Genomic DNA, 26986 nt, shown 5'->3' on the forward strand with positions numbered 1-26986 from the left:
GTAGAAGCAAACAGAATGACACAATATATGTGCCTATTACTTAATAAATGAGACGGGTTGTCCACGAATGTAGAGCTCTTTAGTGGTCTACAGAACACAAATTCCTATCAGTTTCGTTCTAATGTAAATGGACTCAAGCACCACTTGTGATTGAGAAACATGAGGCTTTTGAAGACAGGGATTTTTTTTTTTTGAGTTGGGGGGATCAAGTATAGGCTTTTAAAAAACATCAGCGGTGCACTTGTACTTTTTTTTCCCCATTCAATCAATCTAGTTCGTGTGGAATACTAGAGTTAAACTTATGAAAGATTTAAAATGATATTATGTAGGCAATGAGGATCCATCTTATATTTAAGGAATTATACAAGTTGTAGCATTTAAAATATTGTCTTCATAAAATTTTCTGTCTTATCAAACAATTTTCACACTTTTGGGGATTTATACAGTTTAACAACTAAGGAGTATAAAGGAAGAGCAGAGCATGGGGAAAATGTGATTATGACTTGAAAAAAATAATGAGAATCTTTATCAAGACAAAGTAAAATAATAGCATGTTTCATTACTTTGTGTATTTCATCATACTTTTGGGAGATTAAAAATTATTTATACTTTCATTTATTTCATAAATTATTGTTAAGCACCTCCTATATGTTTGGTCTCAGGATAATTTTAGTGATTAACGTCTTGTTCTTATAAGGTTTACAGAAATTTATCCCATCCCATGTGTTGTGATCAACAATGTTCAGCTCTCCCACCTGAATCTTTATTCCTTTGGGATCTAGAGCAAGTTATTTAAGAATAAAAATAATTTACTTAAGCTGTTTCAACTATAAATGGGGATTTTTTTTTTTTTTTAATGTAGGTTTATTGTAAGGATTAGTAAGAATCTGTTTAAGAGTATTTGGTACAATGCTTAGCATACACCAAAAATTCAATGCATATTAGTTGTCATTTCAATATAGATAAACCAAATAACCTGTCAAAATAGAAATATAAATAATAATTCTAAATAAATTATATTTAATGTGGCAATAAAAACTGTGAAAATGTGTGACCTGTTAAATAAGATTGTTCAGTTTCTTTTTGGTGCCCTAAGTTTCTTATCCAGGATAGATTTTGCCCCAAGCTGTAATGATAATCGCAATTATGCTTATAGTCCTGATTCTGCTTTCTCTGAGAGAGAGAAAACAAATAGGAAGACTGGTCCTTCATTGTTTACCTACAGAATTTACTTATCAAAAAATCTAGCTTCTTTAAAAGGAGCCTGAATCCCTAGTGAAGCACAGGAGTTACCATGGGGCAAATCAGGATCATGGTCACACAAGAACATACTGAAATTGAGAATTTGCAAGAAGTGTAATAGAAAGCGTGTGGGCTTCCCTGGTAGCTCAGACCATAGACAATCTGCCTTCAATGTAGGACACCCCGGTTTGATCCCTGGGTTGGGAAGACCCCCTGGAGAAAGAAATGGCAACCCACTCTAGTATTCTTGCCTGGAAAACCCCATGGACAGAGGAGCCTGGTGGGCTACAGTCATGGGGTTGCTAAGAGTTGGACTAAAAAGTAAAGTAAGATGAGTACTTAGGACATTAGGAAAGGTTGACAAATTATTTGTGTGTTTGCTTGGTTTTGTTTTTATATGGAGAAAATGAGAAAAGAAAAGGATTAAAAATAGGAAAAGGTAAGATGAAGTGGATTCCTCAAGACTAGTTCTCTTAATAGCTAGCACTTCCCTGGTGGCTCAGACGTTAAAGCGTTTGCCTCCAATGCAGGAGACCCAGGTTCAATCCCTGGGTTCGATCGCTGAGTCAGGAAGATCCACCTGGAGAAGGAAATGGCAACCCACTTCAGTATTCTTGCCTGGAGAATCCTATGGTCAGAGGAGCCTGGTAGGCTACAGTCCACGGGGTCAAAGAGTCGGACACGACTGAGTGACTTCACTTTCACTTCACGCTCTTCCTCAGGTTCAAGTCCTTTCAGGAGGTGGGGGTGGGCTGAACTGAAGGATGAGGAATGAGAGCTGTGGAGGAAAGGCTGTTTTGAAGATGGCTTTAATTTTGCCCACTACCATCTCTCTACAGCTCGAGACAGGCCACATTATGCCCATTTTCCCTTCCTCTGTAGACAGAGACATTGTTCTTATTTGTATCCATTTCAGAAACACATGGGGCAACTATACCCCAAATTCATTAAAAATAGCGCAAGCTATTACCTAAAATAATCAAAGCACTACCTCAAGGTGCAAAGACAAACCTCTGTATCACGAGTGTCCATTCCTTATCTTCTCCCTTCCTCCCAGTGCAAGCCCTTCATCCCCTCCACTTTGAGGGAGGCTGGGAAGTGCATGCATATGGGATGGAGCTAGAAAAGAGGAGGGTGGGGGGAGGCAGAACATGGAATCCATGCCACATTTATGTCAGAGAGAGGCAGTGCATAATCTCAGTGTTTCAGACATTTTAAGAAGAGGGCATGACCAAATTGTATCACAGTCCCCACATCAGACAAGTTTATGTGCTTTTGGTACCTTTGCTGTGACTGGGGAGCTTAGCTGAGCTTCTGAAAAAAGTTACCTGCTCTGAGCCCATTGAATAGGGGCAATTTTTCTGCCTGACAATCGTGGGTGTTTTTGTTTTGTTGGTTCATTTATTTTTACCCCACAGTATCATATTCTGTTCTCATGGGACTTCTTTCTACCTGGGCTTGGACCTGTCTGCCATCTGCCTCCCAGACTGCCTCCCAGCTCCTTCCCGGGCTCTAACACCCTAGGGAAACTGCCTCAGTGTTTGGAATCCCTAGATTGCTCATAGCAGTGCAACTAGACAGATTAGGAGTTGAAGCACATTTAACAGAAAGGCAGTGCTTTGCTTTCTTCTTATGCTGCTTCCCCTTCCTCTTTTCCCAAATAGATATGTAAACACATGTATTTTCCTGTTTAAACTTAGCGAATTGGTCCTCTGCCTGTGCCTTGATTTAGCTATTGGGCTGAGCCTTGCTCCTCCCTTCCTTACTCGGATAGGAGCCACTGGGATCTGGAGCTCCAACTTCCAAATTGCAGCTGGCCTCAGGCCAGGTGACCTTTTCTTTGTAAGTTTCTTTCCTAAGCAGAGTGGGGGTGGGGGGGTGGGGAGCTGGGATCTGTTTGGTGGTGTGGTGGGCGAAGGGGGGGGGGCTGGGGGGGTAGTGAGGAAAGGAGGGGGGGTGGGAGAGAGTAAAGGGCTGTTGTTAAACAGTTTCTTACCGTAAGAGGGAGTTCAGACCTAGATCTTTCCAGTTAATCACACAACAAACTTAGCTCATCGCAATAAAAAGCAGCTCAGAGCCGACGGGCTCTTTTAGGCTCTGAGTCGGAAGAGGGTTCTTTCACCCAGGCATCTGCTCCAGTGGGATCCGCCAGCACACCCAGCAGGACCATGTGGGTGACCAGACTTCTGCCAGTCCTGCTGCTGCAGCACGTCCTCCTCCACCTCCTCCTGCTTCCCATCGCCATCCCCTATGCAGGTTAGTTTTCTCCTTTAATATTATTATTTCACTCTCTCTTGCTAACCTTTGCTTTCCCTAGCTCTTCCCTTTGCCTTACTCCCAGCATCCTTCCTTAACTCAGTTTGTGGTAAGGTTTTTTTAAACCTCTCATTTATCTTTCTTTTGACATGCTTTTGCTGTTTGAAAAGCATTTAAAATGATAATTAGCATCCCCCCTGTTGTTTCCACCCATTTCCCATTGATCCAGCCCCATCTCACTTAGCCTGATAGTCCTGGATGGTGGAATGGGAATGGAGTGCTAACACAGGCTTGGAGAAGTTTAAAGCTGAACAGAGGGTCTAATCTGAACGGGGACAGTGATGGTCAGTACAGCAGGGACACAATTTTTTTTTTTTTTTCCAGAGACAATTTTCCACGACAGTCCGCTATCCCACATCACTCAGTCAACATTCAGGGCCAAATTATGACTTAATACAGGTTTTCATTTGGAGAAGGCAGATTAAACTCTGAGTATATGCATGTTATAAAAATGAAAGAGAAAGCCTCTCTTCTAAGGTCTTATTCTTTCTGAGTATGGAAGCCTGCCTTTTGGACACTGCAGTGCAAAGGAGGCAAAAATTGTGTGACTTGATTATAGCTGCAGAACTGCTCCTTTTGGTGTCCTGCTTTCTCCCCAGAATTTACAGGTTGGGAAGGAGTTGCTTGGGAGTTCATATTGTCTGGAAGTTTAGACTTTAATTTGCTGCTTTGGGAAGTTTTCTGTTGTTATCAGGGCAAGAGGAAACATCTGTATTTGGTTGTATTATCACTGTCGTGGCTGGGATGCCAACAGGAGAGGGTAGTGAGCATCAGAGGTGGGCACAGGGGAATAAAGGAATAGAACAAATGCCCAGATGGTAGACATGGTTTTTTAAAAAATAATACAAGACAGAGAACTGGCTATATTTTTTGAGATAAGTTAAATATGAAATTTATCAGACCTCTGATCTAGTTTTCGATGTAATCCAAAGGGTGAAAACACCAAGAATTTGCAAGTGACAAGAAAAGTCATTCAGTCCTACCTGGCTTTCTTTGATTTTGTGATGTGTTCTTTTTGGAAAACAACACTGTGTGGAAAGGGTCAGTTTGAAAACATTTATGTTAGATTTCTAAACAGATCGGAAAAAAGTATCAATCTAACAGGTTATCACCCTTGAGATGTGTCCTGTTAAAATTAATTCTTATATGACATTGCTGGTTTGGGGGATTTTGAGCCTAAATTGAAATGATGGCTAACATTTTGAGGATTTTCATTTCTAAAATTAAAATGTTGATGGGCTGACGTAGAATATGGTTACCTAGAGTCATCTGTGCTAATACATGGGGATCGCGGCGTGGAAAACCCAAACAGTAGATCAACCATAGACAATGTCTATCTGCTTTTGGCATGCATTTTGAAACTTTGGCAGGAGATATACATTTGCAATTATATTTCACTTTGGCTAGTGTTGAAATGACTGCATTTCCTGAATATAGGGAGAATGGAACCCAAGAGAATGCTGCAAGCAAGAAGAAGACAGTTGGGAATTACAGATAATAGAATAATTCCTAGAGTGGATAATGTTAAAATTGTTATCCAAAAGAGGATTTCCCTTTGTCAAGTTTATTTTGATAGTTTTTTAAAAAACATAACATTCTTCAAAGTAGAAAACATGGCTAGCCCTCTTAGAACATACAAAGAAAGTCTGTTCTTTTTTATAACATCTAAAATGGAACATTGAGAACTTTGTTATTGCTGTTACTTGCTTAGGTTATACTTTTTTGATTTATCTGATGACTGCATTTTTACATACTGTGAGATAACACAATATTTAAAACGAAGTCGGTATTATAATGAGCTGATAACCAGTTATGAGCAGAATGTATTATGGAGATATTTTTAGAAAAGTTTCAAAAAACTTGAAGAAATATTGATTGTTACAGACCCAAGCCATCTTTATAAGAAACTAGTCCACATAGGATTATCCTCCATCATCCCACCTGCACTGGATACAAATATCCAATTCCTTCTAACAACAACAAAGGAACATTAAAGGAGCCCCTATTGTCAAGGAGTCTGTGCAAGATTTACAGATGAACAAATGGCAAAAAGACCTACATTTGTTGAGCAACTGTTATGGACCTGGTTCTAAAACAAAGCTTATTTAATTCTAATAAGATTGGCATTATTGGATTGACTCATTTTACAGAAGGAAACTGAAGTTAAACTCTTAAATATTTTGGCTTATTATCTTAGATAATGGATAGAACTGAGATTCTTACCTAAATCTACGTGAATGAGATATGCAATGTGCATTTTTTCCTTTTATTTATATTGAAAACAGAAGCAGTGAAATCAATCAAAACTTACTTAAAAAAATCTACTTTAGTTAGTAATACAAGGATGATTCTGTGTTAAAAGTAGTATTATGTTACGGTTGAGAGTTCATTTCTAGCTTAGAAGATCAAATAAGGTTTAGGGGGTATGTAATAGCCGAGTGGAGTATGAAAATATAGGTAGCAGTATGCTCAGTACTTAAGTCAGGGAAACATAAAGTGGCTGAAGGTACTGAAATAAGCAAGTATATCAAAGGACAGGTAATCATGTAGGGGTGTACTGAGTGCCTGAGGAGGAGGAGTATGACCTAGGTCTGGAAAAATAGACTAGCATGTATATGGGCTTCCCAGGTGGCACAGTGGTAAAGAATCCCCCTGCCAATGCAGGAGACAAAAAAGATGCAGGTTCAATCCCTGGGTTGGGAAGGTCCCCTGGAGGAGGAGGAAATGGCAACCCACTCCAGTATTCCTATCTTGAAAATCCCATGAACAGAGGAACCTGGTGGACTAGAGCCCATGGGGTCACCAAAAGTTAGACACGACTGAGCGTGGTGCATATGTATGCTTGAACATCACACTAAATTACATTATTTTAAACATTATGGATGGTTCTGAGTTCACAAATACATGGATGAAGTGTGGTTGCTTTGGCTGGGGTGTGGAGGAGAGCTGTAGAAAGAAACAGACAATGAAGCAAGAGACCAGGAAGAGGCTGAAGGAGGAAGTGGAATGAAGTAGAAGGAAGGAGATGCCTAGGGAGGGTCCTAAACTCATACTGAACATCATTTCATTTGTAAAACTTTTTGGAAGAGATAATTACGCTGCTTCTCAAATACTAACATTTGATTGAAATCTGATTTGATCCTTTCTTGATATCTTTACTTGTGATATTGTTCACTTCTCTAAAGAAGGGGAGAAAATTGTCTGCTTATGAATCCAAGTCCTAGATAATAGAAATGAAGATTTGGACTTGTTTTTATGATTTTTGCCTCTGGGAAGTAAATTTCCAGTCACCACCATTCCCTTCCATTAATTATTTGTATACTTTCATCTTAACATCTTGCCACTTCAAGCTGTTAATCACTAATCACGTGGGTAGGTTTCTCAGAATATGTGGAGCCAGATTCCTGCTTCTTTCCACACCCTGCAAATCCTTTCCTTTGCATGATTTTCCTTTGAAGTCAATGGTTAGTCCATACAGAGAAGAAATATATGAGGTACTGAGAGAAATGAGTGTGAGGCCTGGGGACCAGAGGGAGAAATGTGTCTTTCTTCAAGCACCTTGATACATTTGACCCTACTTTCTGTTTGTAGGTTTTCACTAAGATCCTAATGATTTCAATTCTAAAACTGGGACTTAAGTTTTTTTTTAGGAAATATAGCTTTGAGAATGTTTTCCCATACTGAGGGAAGAGGGAAAAGGAGTTGCAGTTTAAAATACAGGAAAGTATGACAAAGTTGCAGTGATCTCTTACCCTTTGATTTCATTTCAGTATTTTGTTTATAAACTTCAACTAACAGTCATGCACAAAAAAATAGTAGGGAAAATCTTATCCAAAGATATTTTTGAGTTTCCTCCAAAATTAAGTTTGTGTTTTAACTGTTTTTAGCAAAACAAGCATCAGTTGTTAATACATATGGAAGAGTAAGTATTTTCAGCAAAGGAATTTTATTTTCAGATGCTGTTTTTGAATGACTCCTGTTTTAAATTTTTCTTTTATTGAAGAAGGAATTAATTTTATAGGTGTGTGGATTACATGATGTACAACTAGCTTGAACTTTCCAGTTTTGAGTAATCATTTACTGACCTAGTAGAGATGACTGAATTATAAGGGAAAGCTTCTAAGTCAGTAGAAATAAAGAGTGAAGAGGGAATCCTAGTATCTGGTTCTGATTGCCTCTGATTAGCTTTGTAACCCCAGACAAGCTTTTCTCTCCTATTTATTATCTAGTAAAGGGAAATTATAGATTTATTTGTTTTTCAGGATACTTTTTGATCTTTAGATGAAAGGTAGTGATCGAAAGTTTGTCAGCAAGCAAGAGTAGACTATTTTTATGAGGTACAGCCACACATTAACACATTTCTATAGGTCAGCTGAGGATCTGCAGAATTAAACATAACCAATGATCCCACAGAAACCCCTTTTCTCTATAGTCATCCTCAATGCCTTCCTTCTGTTGTCTGGTTCTGAGAAAACAAAACAGAGCACTGACCAGGGGTGCTATTTTTTGTAATTAGTAAAACGCATATCTGAACTCAGTGTTTGTCTTAGACTTTTTAAATTTAGTTTTACATTCTTCTCTCACACTTAAACATATGTAATAAATGCAATATACATTAGGCCAATTTAAGTTCTGTACTTTTAGTTAATTTAATTGATGATATATATATATAACATATTTTTTCCATTTTGGTAATAGTTTTTTGAATATATTTTTTGCATCTATTACTATTTGTCTCTAAGAAATATTCCAATTTATACAGAAATTCAGATGATTTTTATGAAATCATCTGAAGAAATAATGCATCTATGAAATAGTGCACCAGGGTCAAAGGAAGGAAAAACTCTTAGTGGTGAAACTTAGCTCCCATTAACATGGTCATGTGGCAGATATCAAAATTTGAAAAGAATAATACCACTTCTTAGCTTGGGAGAATAATGATTTCTTCTCTTATGCCAGAAATTAAAGGATGAAATTTCAAAAACAAAAGTAAAATTTTGCATATTCATAATGTTTCATAATCCAAATTGATTTCCATATGATTACAGTTTAAATCACTCCTTTTAGTTCAACTATAACTTTTATTTTGTATCAATAGATTGAATAATGGGATATTAGCATTTAAGGTAATAAAACAAAGTCACTTGGAAAGTCAATAAGAATGCCAGAATTATCATCAGTCTGCCAACATTATGCAAGGCATTTGGTCCACACTCAATGAGTAACATGTTGATAGATTATTTGGTTGACTGAGTTTCTATGTTAAAATGTCTTCTAAATTATATCTCTTTTACCATAGCCATTTCATCTTGTAGGGCAAAGAAAAGTTGAAGAAAAGAAAATAAAATGTAAGCATTATTATAGAAATTAGTTCCAGTCTTTTGGGGATTTTATTCTGGGGTTTTACAGAGAACCAGAAATTCAGAGGAATTCATGTTTCCTCCTGTTTCTTGTGGACTTCATGTTAGGATAGATATTAGCGAGTAGCATTTGCATGTTTAATAAAATGACTGGTGGCAACTAGTGGTTGCTGGCAAGCTTCAGAGTATGATGCTATTCTTGTTATCTCACTCTGTTAAGCCATATTCCCAAATTTCCTGCACAAAAATTTTCATCCTCTTTTCTTGACACATTTCACCATGTTTAAAGACCGGAAATGATTTCTTTTTCTGACATGCAAGTTATTTCTCTATTGATACCTTTAACCAAATCTTCAGAAACTATATATAAGCCATATTTTTATATACTGTCTTAGCAAATCTTAGAGGAGGATGGCATTGTAAGTGTTTAAGAGTGGGGGTTCTGAATCCAGGCAGCTGGATTTTGAATCAGATCGTCTAAGTTGTCAGTTTTCCCCTGTATCTTGGTTTCTTTATCTTAAAAATTTATTGCTACCTTTGTTATAAGGGTATTCGAAAGTTGGACAGGCAGGGGAGGGGCACAGTTATGTCCATCCTTTATAAAATAGCTACTGTCTCTTAGACAATTTGATCCTCATTGTGAAGAGGAGATTATCATTAGAGACCAGGTAACTTTGGATAAATTAAGAATGAAGAAGTTCTTCATATTCCAAAATTATTCAAAGATTAAGTCTTTTGGGATGTTTTGGCTCTGCTCTTTGGGTTTTTAGTAGGAAGCTTCATGTATCTAGGGGCCTGGTAGAATACTATGATGAAGAAAAATGATATTGCTTCATTAAAGGATGAAGTTTTACATTCATTTGATTTATAGTTTTTGGCTTGATTTCAAAACAAGCAGTTCAGCGATACTAAGAAATAGTGCCCCCAAACACAGAAAACTCTTATGTAGGAAATGAGAAAGACTAAAATATGAATAGAATGAAATATTTTAAAGAGCAAGTCAAGTATTTATCCAGTGCACCATTTTTAAGGAGAAGTTTCTCACCTGTCATTGAATTGGCTTATGTAATTAGTATTAATACTATAAGTTACATAAGATCAATTGTAGAAGGAAATGACAAATTAAATTATAGAACATGATATGATATGATATGCCCTGGCACTTGCTTTCATACTGTTTGGAGAATATCATGTTACTTATTTCTTAAGAGTGAACTCTGTCCTAATTTTTAAAAGCATCCTTCATTTGAAAGAATGTAGATAAGTGACTCTGTATGAGAAGTTATTTTTTCTTCACAATTAAGTATTCCTTTCTTGCTCTTAATTATCTGAGAGTATCATTCCCCACATCATTCTACCTCCAAGCCCTGGAGGTCCGGTATGTTGTCAAAATCACTATCTTCTAGATGATTCTTCAAGGATATTTTACTATATGACCCTTAAAATATTTTCCCCTATGTTTTTAAAAATTATTATTATTAATAGAAGGACAGAAGAAAAGAAGAAACACACTTCATGAATTCAAAAGGTCAGCAAAGACTACTCTAATTAAAGAGGACCCATTACTGAAGATAAAAACAAAAAAAATGAACACTGCAGACCAATGTGCCAATAGATGTATTAGGAATAAAGGACTTCCATTCACTTGCAAGTAAGTTGCTTCATTTTGTTCTTAGAATAATTTTCCAAATATAGAATGTGCTCATTATCATCATTGGTTTTAAATTCAATGGGATGTGCTCTTAAAATTATAAGCTTGATTTTAGTTTTAACTCATTATAACAGAAGACTTAGCTCTCATTTGATGGAAATATGTGTAAGGGAGAACACATGAGCCACAAGATTGTTTAGAATTCAGTGGTTTTAGTTATGGAATTTGTATTTTCTCATTTTATGAACAATTGAACTTTAGGAACTAAAATTCAATTAGATTAACTTTTTATTTCTGATATTTTAAAATATTCTGTTCAGAGTAAACTTTTTCTTATTTTCCTCACAAGAGGAGTGGAGGAATTTTCAGAATATAAATTGGGCAACAGTCAAAACTTACTGCAACATATTGTCTTTAGGGCTAGAAATAAAAAGTGTTGATATAATTAGATTAAAAACCTAGGGGTATTGGTGTCAGCAGCAAAAGCTTAAACAGCCTCTTAAAGTAGTTAGGAGGTAGTGTGATGAAGTTTTAGATGAAAAGTGATGGAGCAATTCAAGGAGGCACGAGGGGACTCAAATCGGGAGTTGTCTCATCTTTTGAAAGTTCTTCTGCACCTTCCAGGAAAATTCCTTCCCACTTTGTCAGTACTCTCAGAGCATAAAACTTGGAGTTTGGGGCCATGAAGGTGACAATTTCATCTGAATAGTTTTCCAAATTGCCCGAAGAAAATTCATGTTCTAGTTCTGCAAAAAACATTCCTTCCTCTCACTTTTCATTGTTTTTTCCCCTATTTCATTCCATTTCAATAGCACTGCACAGGGCCGCCTGTCACTTTTGAAGTCTACTCTATTACATTTGGCTTGTGACACATGATGTGAACACAGATTTTAGGAATGTCATGGCCAGAATTCCTATATTCAAATTGCCTTTCTCAGGGAAATAAGTGTTATGGGTCTGAGGAGAAAGGACATGGTCAGAGGAAGTCTTCCATAGATTTAGTGGGAAGACAGACTATCTCTTTTCTTTTCATTTATATCTCCTCTAGAAGTATTATAGCCAAATTGCCACTTACTGGGAGATATTTCCTGGCACAGGGAGTGGGGAATTAACTTTGCAAGTAATTCATATGATAATTCCATCTTTCTCTGACTTTCCTAGAAAAGTCTTGATATTAAAAAAAAAATAGAGAAAATTACTCTCAATCAACATCTCAGCTGTGTAGATTTATGGAGATGTTCTTCTGGCAATTGAGGAGGTTGGATTTATTGTATTTTTCCCTCTCAGGGTTAGAAGGGCAGGGCAAAGGGAATGGGAGAAGAACCACATCTCATTGTTGATTTTTAACTTTGAATCTGAAAATGCACTCTCCTGGGTCCACAAATAAGGAAAGTACTGGTAAGCCTCAAGTTTTACACTAGTCAGCCCTTTGGCTAGAAAAAACAAAACAGACTTCCCTTTGTTTTATTTAGGAGAAACTAAAATGATTTTGTTGTGTTGGAGAAGACATGTGACCTGATTAATAAATCTCTACATATCCCATGTATATGAGGTTTCACACTTTTCTGCCATATTCTGGTTGAGTTATATTTAGTCACCAAATTTAAGCCAACCTGTGCAGAAAACCACTTGTGGTAATACCAATGTACGACCAAAATTCTCTGCCCAGAAATGGTGTCATCCTTCACACTTGTCTATCCTAAATATATATTGGCTTCCCAGACAGCACTAGTGGAAAAAAACTTACCTGCCAGTGCAGGAGAAGTAAGAGACGTGGGTTTGATCCCTGGTTTGGAAAGATCCCCTGGAAGAGGGCAAGACAACCTGCTCCAGTGTTCTGCCTGAAGAAGGCCATGGGCACAGGAGCTTGGCAGGTCACAGTGCATTAGGTCACAAAGCGTGACACAAGTGACCTAGCATCACTTCAACAGTATGTGAACCGTGAACTTCCTGATGTTCAAGCTGGTTTTAGAAAAGGCAGAGGAACCAGAGATCAAAGTGCCAACATCCGCTGGATCATCAAAAAAGCAAGAGAGTGCCAGAAAAACATCTATTTCTGCTTTATTGACTATGCCAAAGCCTTTGACTGTGTGGATCACAATAAACTGTGGAAAATTCTGAAAAAATGGGAATACCAAACCACCTGACCTGCCTCCTGAGAAATCTGTATGCAGGTCAGGAAGCAACAGTTAGAACTGGACATGGCACAACAGACTGGTTCCAAATAGGAAGAGGAGTACGTCAAGGCTGTATATTTTCACCCTGCTTATTTAACTTATATGCAGAGTGCATCATGAGAAACGCTGGGCTGGAAGAAACACAAGCTGGAATCAAGATTGCTGGAGAAATATCAATAACCTCAGACATACAGATGACACCACCCTTACGGCAGAAAGTGAAGAAGAACTAAAGAGCCTCTTGATGAAAGTGAAAGAGGAGAGTGAAAAAGTTGGCTTAAAACTCAACATTGAGAAAACTAAGATCATGGCATCTGGTCCCATCACTTCATGGGAAATAGATGGGGAAACAGTGGAAACAGTGGCTGACTTTATTTTTCTGGGCTCCAAAATCACTGCAGATGGTGATTGCAGCCATGAAATTAAAAGACGCTTACTCCTTGGAAGGAAAGTTATGACTAACCTAGATAGCATATTCAAAAGCAGAGACATTACTTTGCCAACAAAGGTCCGTCTAGTCAAGGCTATGGTTTTTCCACTGGTCATGTATGGATGTCAGAGTTGGACTATAAAGAAAGCTGAGCGCCGAAGAATTGATGCTTTTGAACTGTGGTGTTGGAGACTATTGAGAGTCCCTTGGACTGCAAGGAGATCCAAACAGTCCGTCCACCAGGAGATCAGTCCTGGGTGTTCATTGGAAGGACTGATGTTGAAGCTGACACTCCAATACTTTGGCCACTTGGTGCGAAGAACTGACTCATTGAAAAGACCCTGATGCTGGGAAAGATTGAAGGCGGGAGGAGAAGGGGACCACAGAAGATGAGATGGTTGGATGGCATCACCGACTCAATAGACATGAGTTTGGGTAAAGTCTGGGAGTTGGTGATGGACAGGGAGGCCACACACCTATTTAAGTAATATATTTAGTGATTCCATACAGAATAGAATGGACATACTGCAATACTCTAAAAGTAAGTTCTTCAAGAATTGAAGATCTTTTTACAGCTTGTAACATGAACTAGAATCATTAAAAAACAATGGCAATTACACAAAAACCTTTGGAAAATACCAACAATGCTGCGTGAAAGCATCTGTGATTCAGTGGGCATGAGGTGGAAGTCTCAAACACTGTTTCCTCTGAGGAAGTGTCAACAATACTGATTTTATAGAGACTGAAAGTTTTTTTTTTGCTGTACGAGAAAGATGACCAGAATGCCTGATTCTAAGCTTTTCAGAAGATTTACGTTCAAGAACTGACTTAAGAGATGAAAATTTCTAACTACGACTGGGTAAATGGTATTGAAAGTGCACTCCTGCCATAAACAATTCAACATAATGAATTCTTGAAAGGAAGATGGTAGTTAAAAATATGACTAAGATAAAGACTCCTACAATCAAACTTAAAAGAAGATATGCAATTCATGGAATTTGTTAGCTTGGATCCAGTCCTTATAGAGGTGTAAAATGATATGAGCAAAAACAGTTTTCTGAGAGTAGATGAACTGCCATGGACTGTGAGAAAATGGTGAATGAAATAGGCAATCTTACATGTTCTTGATGGGGTTCAATGAGTCACCTGCCCTGTTATTGACAGAAAAGTAGTACATGTATGTGTGGTACATTTTAATTTTAAGGTGAAGTTAAGGGGCAGGTATTTGATTTTGTAATTTTAAGATTTCTTTTTAGGTATTTGTTTAGTTTTTTATCTTCATGTGTATTCTTTATCTAATTATTACACTTTCAAAGTCATTTAACACTCTCTCCCGAACACCCTACAATAGGAAAATGTAACACGTATTGCATAAGTTTACTATCCTCCAGATCAAAATTCAAATCTATCATTAGTCAGTTTTTCTCTTATTATTTCTTCTCAGTTGCAACAATATATTTTTATGTTTGTTTTCTAATGCTATTACAGGTATAAAATGTTCTTGTAGGTGGATTTTTGAAAATGTCTACATGTAAACCAAAGCACAGACTTTATATATATAATTTTTGAAGTTATTTAGCTATAGACTAAAATGTACTATGTAAAAACATAATAATAGATAAAATATTTTAAATAATTTTATAGCATCTTTTTAAAAGTTGTTTTATAAAAGTTATTTCCCCTCATTTAAAATTATTTAAAAGCTGTTGAAATGTAAAGAAATAAGTGATTAACTTGAACTATCTAAAATTGCAAGAAAATTGAGGTTTCAAAATATATGGCCTGGGAGTGAAAAATATTCTTAGAAAATCTGTGTATTTCTCTTAATTTGATGCTTATACATGGTGGCATTATAGTTAGCATGAACATGGTAAGAAGGAGTTTTAATATTATTTCTTAATGGAAAGAAAATAATTCAGGTTCTAACTTTATTTTTTGTATTGTAAAAAATGGTAACACTTAATGTGTTGAAAATTTTAAGTACTTTACTATTCTCAGTTAAGGGATTTTTGTATTTATCATTCTGCTTTAGAAACATATTTTTTTTAGAAATATATTTTTTAATGAGCAACAAAAATCCAATATAATACTTAGCTGTAGGAATGATGATTTTAAGAGTTAACACATTTTAATTATTTTTGTCAAGATGATATATTAGAAGCATATTCTCTATTATATTAATAGTTTCTTAAAAATTAAAAATGCTTATGCAAGCAAATCTATTTAGGAAACATTGACTTATATAAAGCTAACTAATAGAGGGATTTTCATAGCCTTTAATAAGTTTCAATGCTTTATAACTCAACAAGAAAGGATGTTGTATGTAAAATTTCCCAAACATTTGATTTTAGATCCTTCTTTGCTAGCGGGATCTCTTGGGGTTGTGATTTGTCTATTGCATTTTAGGACATGTCAGTTTAGAATGTGCTTTTTATAATTATAAACTTTGGAAATTAATCATGATACTTCAAATATAATCATTTGTATATAACCACAAAAAAACCTTCCAACTTTCTGTGTACTTACAAAAATAATAAAATCTTCATAAATAAGCCAAATAATTGTGTTGTATATTGATTGTGCTTGTTGAAGCCCTCATTTTTCTACATTTCATGTAGAATAACATGACACCATTTCAAGTTTTAGTCTATCTGGTATTTAAATCTACAGCTATAAAAATTTAATTTTGTTCTGTCTCATTTCACTATCAAAATTGTGGGTTCAAATATCCTCTTTTCTGTATATGTAATAATTCATCTGTTTTTATATTATCTTCCTTGGTTAAACCATGTACCTATTCTTTAAAAGCTGTATAAATAGTAGTATTCCTTCTTTTCATTCAGATATTTTTTTCAGGGCCTTTGTTTTTGATAAAGCAAGAAAACGATGCCTCTGGTTCCCTTTCAATAGCATGTCAAGTGGAGTAAAAAAAGAGTTTGGCCATGAATTTGACCTCTATGAAAACAAAGGTAACTGGCTTTTCTCTAAATATTTCATAATGAAATAAAGTATATGTAATTACCTGCCACAGTATTCTTTCTGACTTTTCCATCATATCCTGATCTGTTATGCAGTCAATTCATCCGTTAAGACAGATGACACTAACGCCTTGACTGTTTTCAGTGTGGCCCTTTAAAAAGAGCTTGTCCCAAATTTTCCATAATTAGATTACCCCCTCTCTCTCTGTTTATTTCTAGTAACATCTCCTGGGACTGATATTCTCCACATTCATTTTAGAATGTGCCACCTTAAGTTATTAGTTTAAGATGTTTTATTTTATTATTTTTCTGGGGGGGTATAATTAGGTGCAGCTTTTATTTATTTATTTATTTTTATTATTTATTATTTTTTTTACTTTACAATATTGTATTGGTTTTATATATTTATATTAGTTTAATACATTTTATATATATAAATATATAAATGTATATTTATACAGTATTCTAAATTTTAACAACTTTTTTCTAATAACTAAATTTTAATCTATGGATAATTAATCTAAGTTATACTTATGATGGCTGATAATAATAAAATATGGAGGTTTTGAAAATTTAATTGGATCTATTGCTAGTTATATACTTAAAAAAATCTTTAAAAGAATTGAGACCATATTATTTGTTAATTTGTCTATGCTGGTAATTTGATATCGTATTCTCAAGGTATTTACTTTGCTCAAAAGCAGATTTATATCAATAAAATAATCTCTCATCACACAAAATAATAATCATGAGTTATGTTTTTGATAATACTATGTGTCTCAATTTTAATGTTTTGTTATATCATATTTTCATAAATTTAGTTATTTAGTAATACACATAGACATTTCTTTGTTAATAGGGAAAATGCTTAGATTACATTAAAATTAATTCATGTTAGAAAATAAGATGATCTCTATGCACCCCAATAATTCTATAAATCCTAAACATGATTCATAATCTAGTGTAAAACCAGCTTCAGTCTTCTAGGTTGCTAATTGAATATACTGTTATTTGATAGGAATATACAGCTTGTTTCTATTTGATTGTCCTATAATTTAGCAGCCAATCTGTTAGAAAAAATATGGAAAATAATAATCAGAATAATGTAATTGTCACATACACACACATACACAAAAACTCACACGATTTTACTGATGTAAAGGCAAATCAATAGCATTGGCATATATACACTCTATGTGTAAGCTAGATAGCTAGTTGGAAGCTGCTGAATAGTACAGGGGGTCCAACCTGGTGCTCTGTGGTGACCTAGAGGGAGGGGATATACATATAGATACATATACACTTATGGCTCATTTGCATTGTTGTATGGCAGAAACCAACACAACTTTGTAAAACAATTATCCTCTAATTAAAAAAAAAATGAATCAGATCACTTATATCAAAATAATCAGTTATTTCCATTACCTCAAAGTAACTGCTTGAATTCAAATAAGTTTACAAATTTTTATTTTTAATATTTTCTTAAAATGGTCTCTGCACTTAAGCAAATAATTGGGCCAAATTAAATTTGCCTTGTCAATTGAGTATATAGAATAATCTGTGTTAAACAGGTAGACTAATCTCTAGAGTTTCCCAGGTATATACTCACAAAATTAAAACTTCTCAATGGTCTGTTGTTTTTGTTTGTTTTGGCTTACTCTAAATGCATTATTTTGAAAATATTAGAAGTTTTGGGCAAGAAATTGCAGTATTTGTGGTGGTTTATAAGCATTAATTACTTAAAGATTCAAATGGAATTTTATAATTTTTATTTTTAATATATACAGCGTATATTACACATGGTTATAACATTTTTTTCTGCTTTCTTTTAATAGACTACATTAGAAACTGTATCATTGGTAAAGGCGGTAGCTACAAGGGGACGGTATCTATCACTAAAAGTGGCATCAAATGTCAGCCCTGGAATTCCATGATACCACACGAACACAGGTAAGACCAACACGAAGAAAGGAGGATAGAGCCTTTCTTGCACGGGTCTGTTAGCAGGCCCAGGTTAGTCCTTCAGATTAATCCTACAGTTCTGTAATAGTTTAGCCAACTTTGCTGAAATGTATTAGTCTAAGGCTTATCTGAATTAATAACTGATAGTTAGCCAAAGAATAAAAAATATATATCATTAAGATGTAGCCTAACATTATTTCACCACAAAACCTCAATTTATAGATCTTGGTGTTTGGGAAGAAATAATAAAAAAGTAATAAATTGTTTTTTTTCCTTCTCTTTGCCTGTGAGAAGGCACAGCACTCTGCAGCTGGAGTGGAGAGGTTGCCTGTGCTAAGTTGGAGATGGAGAAATTCTGATCTTCCCCAGGGGCCAAATGTTGTTTAACCATGGTGGTTCTCAAACTTGGCTGCACATTAAAATCGCTAAAAGCCCTTAATGAATCCTACCACTTGGGTGTCAATATGGACTGATTAAATCAGAATCTTTTGGGGGAAATAACCTAGCCACCAGTTTTTCTATAGAGCTTTGCTAAACATTTGTGTCTCAGATGACCACCTTTCCCTTTTCACCTAGCACCTAATGACTGGAGAAAACTTATTTCTTGGAAATTAAATATCTATAGTTAAGAGAAAGATTGTGTTCATTATAACAGATGAATGCTATTTAAAGATGAGTAAATATAATATCCATAGGCTCATTAGTCTGAGAGTTTTAAACATCATGGAGGAGAAACAGATATCTACTCATTGGAGAGCTATATATAGCCAAAGTTTTTCAAGACTTATTCTGGAAATAATTTTAACAGGAACTAGTTTAAAATCAGAGAAGGCAATGGCACCCCGCTCCAGTACTCTTGCCTGGAGAATCCCAGGGACGGAGGAGCCTGGTGGGCTGCCACCTATGGGGTTGCACAGAGTCGGACACGACTGAAGTAACTTAGCAGCAGTATTTTAAAATAGCTCTACCTGGTTATTAGACGCACTGGAAGATTTATATTACCATGTGCCTAGTACCTTGTTAAACAGTATACCTAGGTTATCTCATTTAATCCTCTCAAGAACCACCTGTGTGCTCAGTCACTAAGTCGTGTCTGACTCTCTGCGGCCCTATAGACTGTAGGCTGCCAGACTCCTCAGCCCATGGAATTTTCTAGGCAAGAATACTGGAGTGGGGTACCATTTCCTACTCTAGGGGATCTTCCCAACCCAGGAACTGAACCCATGTCTCTTGTGTCTCCTGCATTGGCAGGTGAATTCTATATCACTAGCACCATCTAGGAGGCCCCCAAGAACCACACAGTAGGTGATTTTATTAGTTCTGTTTTTTATACGGTGAAACTGAATGGCAAAGATCTTAGTAAGTTTTCAAAGTCACACACAGCTAGCAAGTCGTGTATCCAGAATCTGAGGCCTGCCAATGCCACTCTAAAACCTGTGCTTTTAACAACTTTCGGGCCTTAAACACTCAGCAAATCAGGATACATACTGTGACTTCTTTTTGCAATAGTGGTAATTTACTTGCCTTGATGAACCCACTTTGTCCATTTTCATTCATTTGGTGGGGAATAACCATGCAAGATGATTTTACTTCAGTAAACAGAGTTCATCGGTCCACATATAAAGAAAAAGAGTTGGTTGGTCTACACTGGGATGAAATCTTTGATGTTGGTCTAGTTAATGCCAACCAGCAAGCGTCCAAGTGAATCAGTTTTACAGTGTTTGAATAACAGAAAGCAACTAATTATTTTTGTCAAATTCATTACTTATAATTATGCATGAATACCTCCAAAAAATAGTTTTATCATTATAGTACAAAGCAAACAATATAATTGGTTTTGTCCTCTCATAGGATTTGCATGGTGCCAGTCCCTGCATAGTGAGGAAAACATTTTGCTTAAATAGATGGATCTAAGAATTTCATGAACAAAGGAATAGTGTTTGAAATCAATCCTACTGTAGTCAAGGAGAGCGCACTGGACTGACCCAGGGAAGGTCTTATTTCAACCCAAATTCTCTGTGATTATGATTCTCTGCTACAGGAGTACATATGAAATAGATCTCCCTGGGAACTAGCTTCCCAGTCCAATCAGCTATTTTATCAACAAACATTTCCTTGTGATATAGAGCTTTAAGGAAGAGAAGACTTCATAGGTTAATCAATTTTTGTATTCAATGGGAGCAACACATTTTCATCAATTAGCGGCTATTTGGAATATCTAAATGATAGGTTAACACTTTTAAAGTGATAACTAAAGATTAATTGTATGGAAAGTGGAAAAATAAATATATATCTATATATGACTCTGTCTAGAAGGGTGATTTATTGCGGACTCCCTAAATTGAAATATTTTACAAGTGGCTTAATGGGAAGATGATGATAGATGATGAAATTAGTATAAAGCTTAACTAGAAAATCAGGTGACCTGATATCTCCATCTGTATCCTTCACTGGCCACCCAGCATTCATTAAAGAAGCAGATGATGGAATGGATCAAGTTTCCTATAAACATAGTTCATATTAAAAGAAAAGAAAGGGTGGTTAGCACCCAGAAGATCTAAGTTATATTTCCAAGTATATTTGGATATAAATCAATTTTACATTTTCTTTCACTTATCTTTCTAAAAATAAAGCTTTGGTCACAAGGACAAAGAACCAAAAATAGTATGCATGTGAGTAAAAGTTTATTACAGAGCTTATTGCCTGGCACAGGGCATGGGTGTAATAGATTTTCATAAATATGTGTTGAATGAACACAAAAGAACAAAGAACAGGGTTAGGCTTCATCACTTGGTCAAGTATGATATATTAAAGAAAAGCACACTAAAAACCTCAGAACATTGAAGAATGCCAGTTAATTTGGGTAAAAGTTATATATACCAAAGAATGAAGAGAAGAGATGACCTAGACTGCTCTTTACCCTACCTGTCCTAAAGAGGAGTTTGATATGCACTGATACAGAACTGTGGAAAGCAGCACATATTTTCCTCTTCATTTTTCATTTGTATTAACTCTATTGGGAAAACTTTATTCTTTTAACCATACCTATTTTAGATTTTTACTTTATCTCTCTTCCTTCCAACTTGCATCTTTCCTACTAAACTGTTGACTTATGCATTCATTACTTCTTCACAGCTTCTTTTTCACTTTACAAATCTACTGGAAAAGTTTATGTTTGTGTATGTGTAGTGTATACATGTATGTGTTTTGTGTGTGTGTGTAACAAAAATCTCTAAAACTTCAGGTATTTTATAATGTGTGCATTTAACGTGTTAAATCATCACTTAGCTTTTTAAACTTAATACATAGAAGGATAAAAATAAAGGACCTTATAATAATCTAATTCACTCCATTCATTTTGTAAGTCAAGTTGAAAACCCAAAAAGCAAGTAAATTGCCTAAGGACTAGTGTTGTATACTAGTCGAGTGAAATGTATAGGGCAACTATGTAGATTTTCATGATTAACAATAACCTATTCTTATTATTATAATAAGCCAAACTTTTAAGAAAGTAGAGTTACAGGGGGGTTTTCTTAGGTAGATTTGGTAAAAGCAATGCTTTATGAAAAAAATATAAAGTAAAATTCAGTTTTGATTCTATCAGAAAAATGAGTATTTCATTATAAATTTACTATGAAAAATTAGATAACTGGCAAAAATGAAAAGAAAATACATTTCATGCAATGGCACAAAGATTATCTTAAGTTATTCTGGAATAATAGAGCTAAAACTAAGACAAAAGATGACATTGTTTTCTTTGAAATTTAAATACTGTTAAGAACTGTAAAGTCATGATAAACTTTAATTATAATTTGTATCAATCATAAGACCAAATGTTTAATTATTATTCCCCAGTATTTAAAATGCTAGTGGAATAAGAATTAAACTATTTTGACATTTCATAATGTTAATGATGCTTAATTCATATCTTGAAATTGTTTAGTTAGTAGTAAGTCTCTTAGACTATTTTTGACCAATAATTTATATTTTCTGAGGACTTTATTGTATTTCACGTCCAAAGTAAATGATTTCTTTGCAAAATGTTGCTTGGTACCCAAGGCATGTTTCTATTTATTATGTGCTACAGCATAATGAAAAACCATTATTTCTTAACTAAAAGTTTAAGTGCATAGAAAACATATTTGAATAGCATTTACTGACAGACTAAAAGCTTTGGATTTGACTGTTGTTTAAGTACCATTTAGAACTCCGAGATCAGTAAAAGTAGAAATAAAGCTTTATGGAAAACATTGTACTGAATATTGAAAATACAGTTGGATTTTCCAAAAAAGCGCTTACAAATGTTACCTACAGATGTATATTGTTTACTTCTGCTGTTTATGTGTGCAGTCTAGGAGACACATGCAGTATCACTGAGGCCAAGGTCACAAGCAGTGCAAAAGAATAAAAAGAGCTTTGGACTTTTTTGCTTTTATGTTGAAATACCTTATGCTGATAACAAAATTATAACTAGGGCATTAGAAATTTTAAACAAAGGTCCTGTATTTCAGTCTATGGCCAAATACTATGAACTAAGCCTGAAAGCACCACGCTCCAGTCACAGTGAAAACTTTAAAAAATTTTAAAGAGAATGGCATTTCTGTCTTTTACTATGACATCTAAAAACTAAGTGGAGTGTGCTTAATAATAGGTAGCATTTATTAAGTCTCAGTTACTCCTCTCTTTGAACTTCTCAAAACAACCACATGAGGTGTAAGATGTTACAAGTTATGGTTATACTCAGTGTACAGGTAAGCTAACAGGCTGAAAGAGGCTACATTGCCCACTGGGGTCTCCAGTTAGTAAGATAGAGCTGAAATTTGAGTCTGGGTTTAGTTTGAGTGTAAAATCTTTGTTTCTGTTACTTCATCAATTTGTTTATCAATTGTGAAGAAAAGGGGGGTATTATTCATAAGAAAATATGTAAAAAACAAGTAATTATCTCAGATAAACAATGTAATAGTGAGATGTCAGTGCCTCTTCTCAGGGGTTCTCCTCTATTATTTGCTACCTTTGAGTGGAACTTTGAAACTATGGTTCAAACAGTGTCAGTTAGGTTCTAGAATGATTAGCAAAGTCAGAGATGAATCATTCTTATTGGCGCAGAATACGAGAATTCAGTTAGGTAAATGTCTATAAAATTTAAAGTATTTTAAGAATGGATGGAAGTGATAGAATTCAAGTTAATATATATGGCTGTCTGAGATAGAGTAAAGAATTTCTCTACTTTCAGGAAAATATATCCACTAGTTAGTAAAATTAATAGGCCCCCCAAAGTTGCATGCTCTTATACTGTAATGATTATCATTTTAAAACTAGCTTTTTGCCTTCGAGCTATCGGGGTAAAGACCTACAGGAAAACTACTGTCGAAATCCTCGAGGGGAAGAAGGGGGACCTTGGTGTTTCACAAGCAATCCAGAGGTACGCTACGAAGTCTGTGACATTCCTCAGTGTTCAGAAGGTAAATGACCTGAGTGCCATGTGGGGCACTCTGTTCCCCCTTTGTGTAAAACTGCAACTCACATTAAAGGTTAACGGAATTGAATTAAATCACAATGAATATGCTGTCCATGCAAATGCAACTGTAGATCATTATTTGAGCATTTTTATAGGATGTTTTAAAAATTAAAAACTGATTATCATCAAATTAATGCAAAGTAATGGAGGGAGTTAGTTTGAATTTCAAAGGAGCCTGAGGTATCTCTCTGGGTAGAGTAAAATTTGGGCTTCTTCATCTACTGTTTTGAGCTCATATACCTCAATCTATTCCCTCAATCTCCTCACCGGAAAGGAGCCAAATGACACTTAGCCCTTTACTTGTAACACTAATTCTATACATTCAGAACCTGCTTCTGCAGAAGTTTTGTCAAATCTGTATTGAAGTGGTGTGGCAAGGGTATACAGAACCAGAAGAGAATGAAGAAGGGGGTAACTGAAATTTTGAATGCCCTGTATGTGTTTTGGTGAATATGTGTCTAGAACCAAATTTGACACGTAGTCTGGAACTAAGTACCATTCAGAATGTTATCTGAAGAGCTCAAATCTATAGATTCCAGCTGTCTTGAAGGCAGCCACTCCACATCCGCGTATTCATCTCCTCTCACAGCATGAAAGGGCCCTTCCTTACTTTTCCAGTGGAAAATGAATGACTGAAGACAAGGAAAAGTAACCGTTTCAGCATTGTACTCTGTTTTCTTAGTCTCTGGCTACGTAATAGCTGGCTTTTTAGTGGTGTCCGAAACTAAAATTCTAAAAATCACAATGAAACATGGATTAAATTCTGACAAAAATTTGGTAGGGTTTTGAAGTGCTTGGGGTGGGGGTTGCTGCTGGAATGCTGTCCAATCTTTATAGTAGGATATCTTGCTTGTTTGTTATTAATCAGATATCTTTGAACTATTTCTTCCATAGTATTCATTAAATATTAGGTTGATATTTATCACGTAAAAAGGCCGTTGTTAGCTATTTGTCACAGAGAAGTCAAATTTTGTTTTTTGTTGTTAGTTAGTTTAAAATTCTTGAATTAATGTGCTAGAGCCAGTCCCAACTCTGTTTGTAAATTCTTACTTTCCATTCCATATCATATTCTGTTCACTATAACTTATTCATTGTTTTCTTTTCTTTTAAAAATAATAAACTGATCTGTGATAACGTTATGAATAAGTCTGTTTTGTATGAATAAGTCTGTATTTAATATCTGTCTTAAGTTTGCACATGGAAGAAAACTACTTTTAGGGATTTCTCTGCTATCACAGTTTTTTGAGGTTGGAAATTATTGGCAAAGAGTTTTATTTATTGGTTTTGTTTGACCTGGGACAGTGTTTTCAAGGAAAGGCAAAATGGTCAAACTTTAAACAGTTTAGCATTTTTTCTGTGTGCCTAGTTTGTGGGAATGTGATTTTTCAACCCCTGATTTATAAGAAGAAACTTCATCGAAATATATTCACACAGATTTAAACTATCAGGCAAAAAATAAGTGTGCTAAAAAATAAATGACTGGGAAAATTTCTGGTCATTCTTATTAGGGTATACATCTTGAATTTTTTTTTTTCAATGATTTGAGATTATCACACCTCCCTTAGAAAAGGACCTTGTTCAGTAGCACGAATGGCACTTGATGCTGTTGGTCACCATGGCATCAAAGATTGTGGGTATACTTTTCTGGAAACTACTTAGTCTGACAGTACTTGCAAAACTCTCCTGTGAGAGAAGTAAACCAACACCTGTCCTGTGGGCTAAATATATATCAGGACTGTGAATTGAGCTTTGATATTTAAGCTCATACTAAAATGAACAATGTTTTAGAAGGATTTTAATAAAGAAGCTCTAAAATAAGAAGAAGCATAGTCAAACATTAATAGAGAAAGAGTTATTTACAAAATGGATAATATAAAATATACAAAATAATGTACATATGATGTAAATTCTATTAAAATATATATATGAGGGAAAAAGCCTCAAAATTCACAATGTTTAAATAGTTTGATGGGTGAGACATTTTAATAGATGGATATTGCAAATGTCAAGTTCCAAAGGTTATTTATATGAATGAAACATTAAAGATGCCATCATTTTGTATATTTTAAAATTAAAGTACCTTTAATCAACTTTGGACTATTTGGAAAAGGACAAGTAAAACAATATATATTTTTTGAAATCTTTCTATATATTTTGAAATCTTTCTAACTATATTAAAATTTTTGCTTTAAATAATTATCTGAAATTTGAAATTTTGGTTCATAAAAATATATCTGATATTAAAGTTATTATCTTATAAGTTAAACCTTTGAAGTATATTAAGCATTCCAAAAGAAAATGAATACTCATTTATCACATTTAAAACCTTACATAACTATGTAAAGAAAATACTACCATTAATGTTTAATTCAAAGATTATGGAAAATTGAGGTATATGAAATCTGACTTTTTGCTTTAACATTTGCTTGGGATTTAAAATAAAGCAATCATTTTTCATTGAAACAGGTTTTTTAAATGATAAATATTCAAGTAAATGCATTTTATTAAGACATAATTATATTTTTAAATATTTACACATAAAATACCAAATAATTCTGCCATAACTTTAAATGTGTAATTCCTGTGTGGCAAAAGACTTTTAAAAACAAAGATTTAAATAAAACTATTATTTATAAATGGGGGTTTGTGAGACTATTCATATTTTAAACATTCTGTTTTGCTGAAGTAATCACCAGCATGGATTTATCTGAGAGATACTTTCAAAATAGTTTTAGTCTGTAAACTCAGATCACTTGTGACTTTATGACTGAGAAAAATGGAACAGAGCAACTTTCGAGTTTAGTTGGTTAGTATACCAGAAAGGTGTTAAATTAATCCTACTTATGATTAATGTATAGTGTGTGTACCTTTGTATTATCAATTAGGGCAGAACTATAATGAGAAAAAAATATTCTACTTATGAATAGAGATTTTGTTTGAATATATGAGAACTGGGACATAATTTTTTTTTTTTTTTAATTTTAAGGGAGAGCTTTCTGGAATGGTTAAGGAATACATTAGCCATAACAGAGAGAGTCAAAGAACATAGAACAGGAGATGCAATGCTTACCTTCTTGAACTATTATCTAGTTAATGCTTTCACCTGAGTCCTTAGATGGGCTTGGTTTACACCTGGATGGCTTGACTATGAGCTGGGAAAACTTAGAAGAGTCTTAGAATTCTCAAAGATTGAGAAGTAAATATGAGATCAAAATTTGCCTTTCTCAAAGTAATTTTTATGACTAACCGGATGGTTTGATGCAAAGGAAGAACCACACATTTTTTACCCTTAGATAAGTTTCTCGTAACCTCCAAGAGGTGAGAAACCAACAGGAGAACAACTGATGGCTGT

General features: G+C 34.8%; 1 protein-coding gene across 5 annotated transcripts in view; it reads left to right on the top strand.

Annotated features, from left to right (window-relative positions):
* Positions 1–2887: 2887 nt before the first annotated feature.
* HGF (hepatocyte growth factor) overlaps positions 2888–26986 on the top strand; it is an 85321-nt gene continuing 61222 nt past the window's right edge. The window contains exons 1-6 of one of the 5 annotated variants that reach the window (XM_024990489.2): positions 2888–3084; positions 3369–3498; positions 10404–10569; positions 16033–16145; positions 17990–18104; positions 23436–23586. In XM_024990489.2, the coding sequence (XP_024846257.1) occupies positions 3411–3498; positions 10404–10569; positions 16033–16145; positions 17990–18104; positions 23436–23586 (633 nt within the window). In that variant the 5' untranslated portion in view covers positions 2888–3084; positions 3369–3410. 5 annotated transcript variants of the gene reach the window in all.

Source organism: Bos taurus, chromosome 4, assembly GCF_002263795.3.
Source record: "Bos taurus isolate L1 Dominette 01449 registration number 42190680 breed Hereford chromosome 4, ARS-UCD2.0, whole genome shotgun sequence".
NCBI lineage: Eukaryota > Metazoa > Chordata > Mammalia > Artiodactyla > Bovidae > Bos > Bos taurus.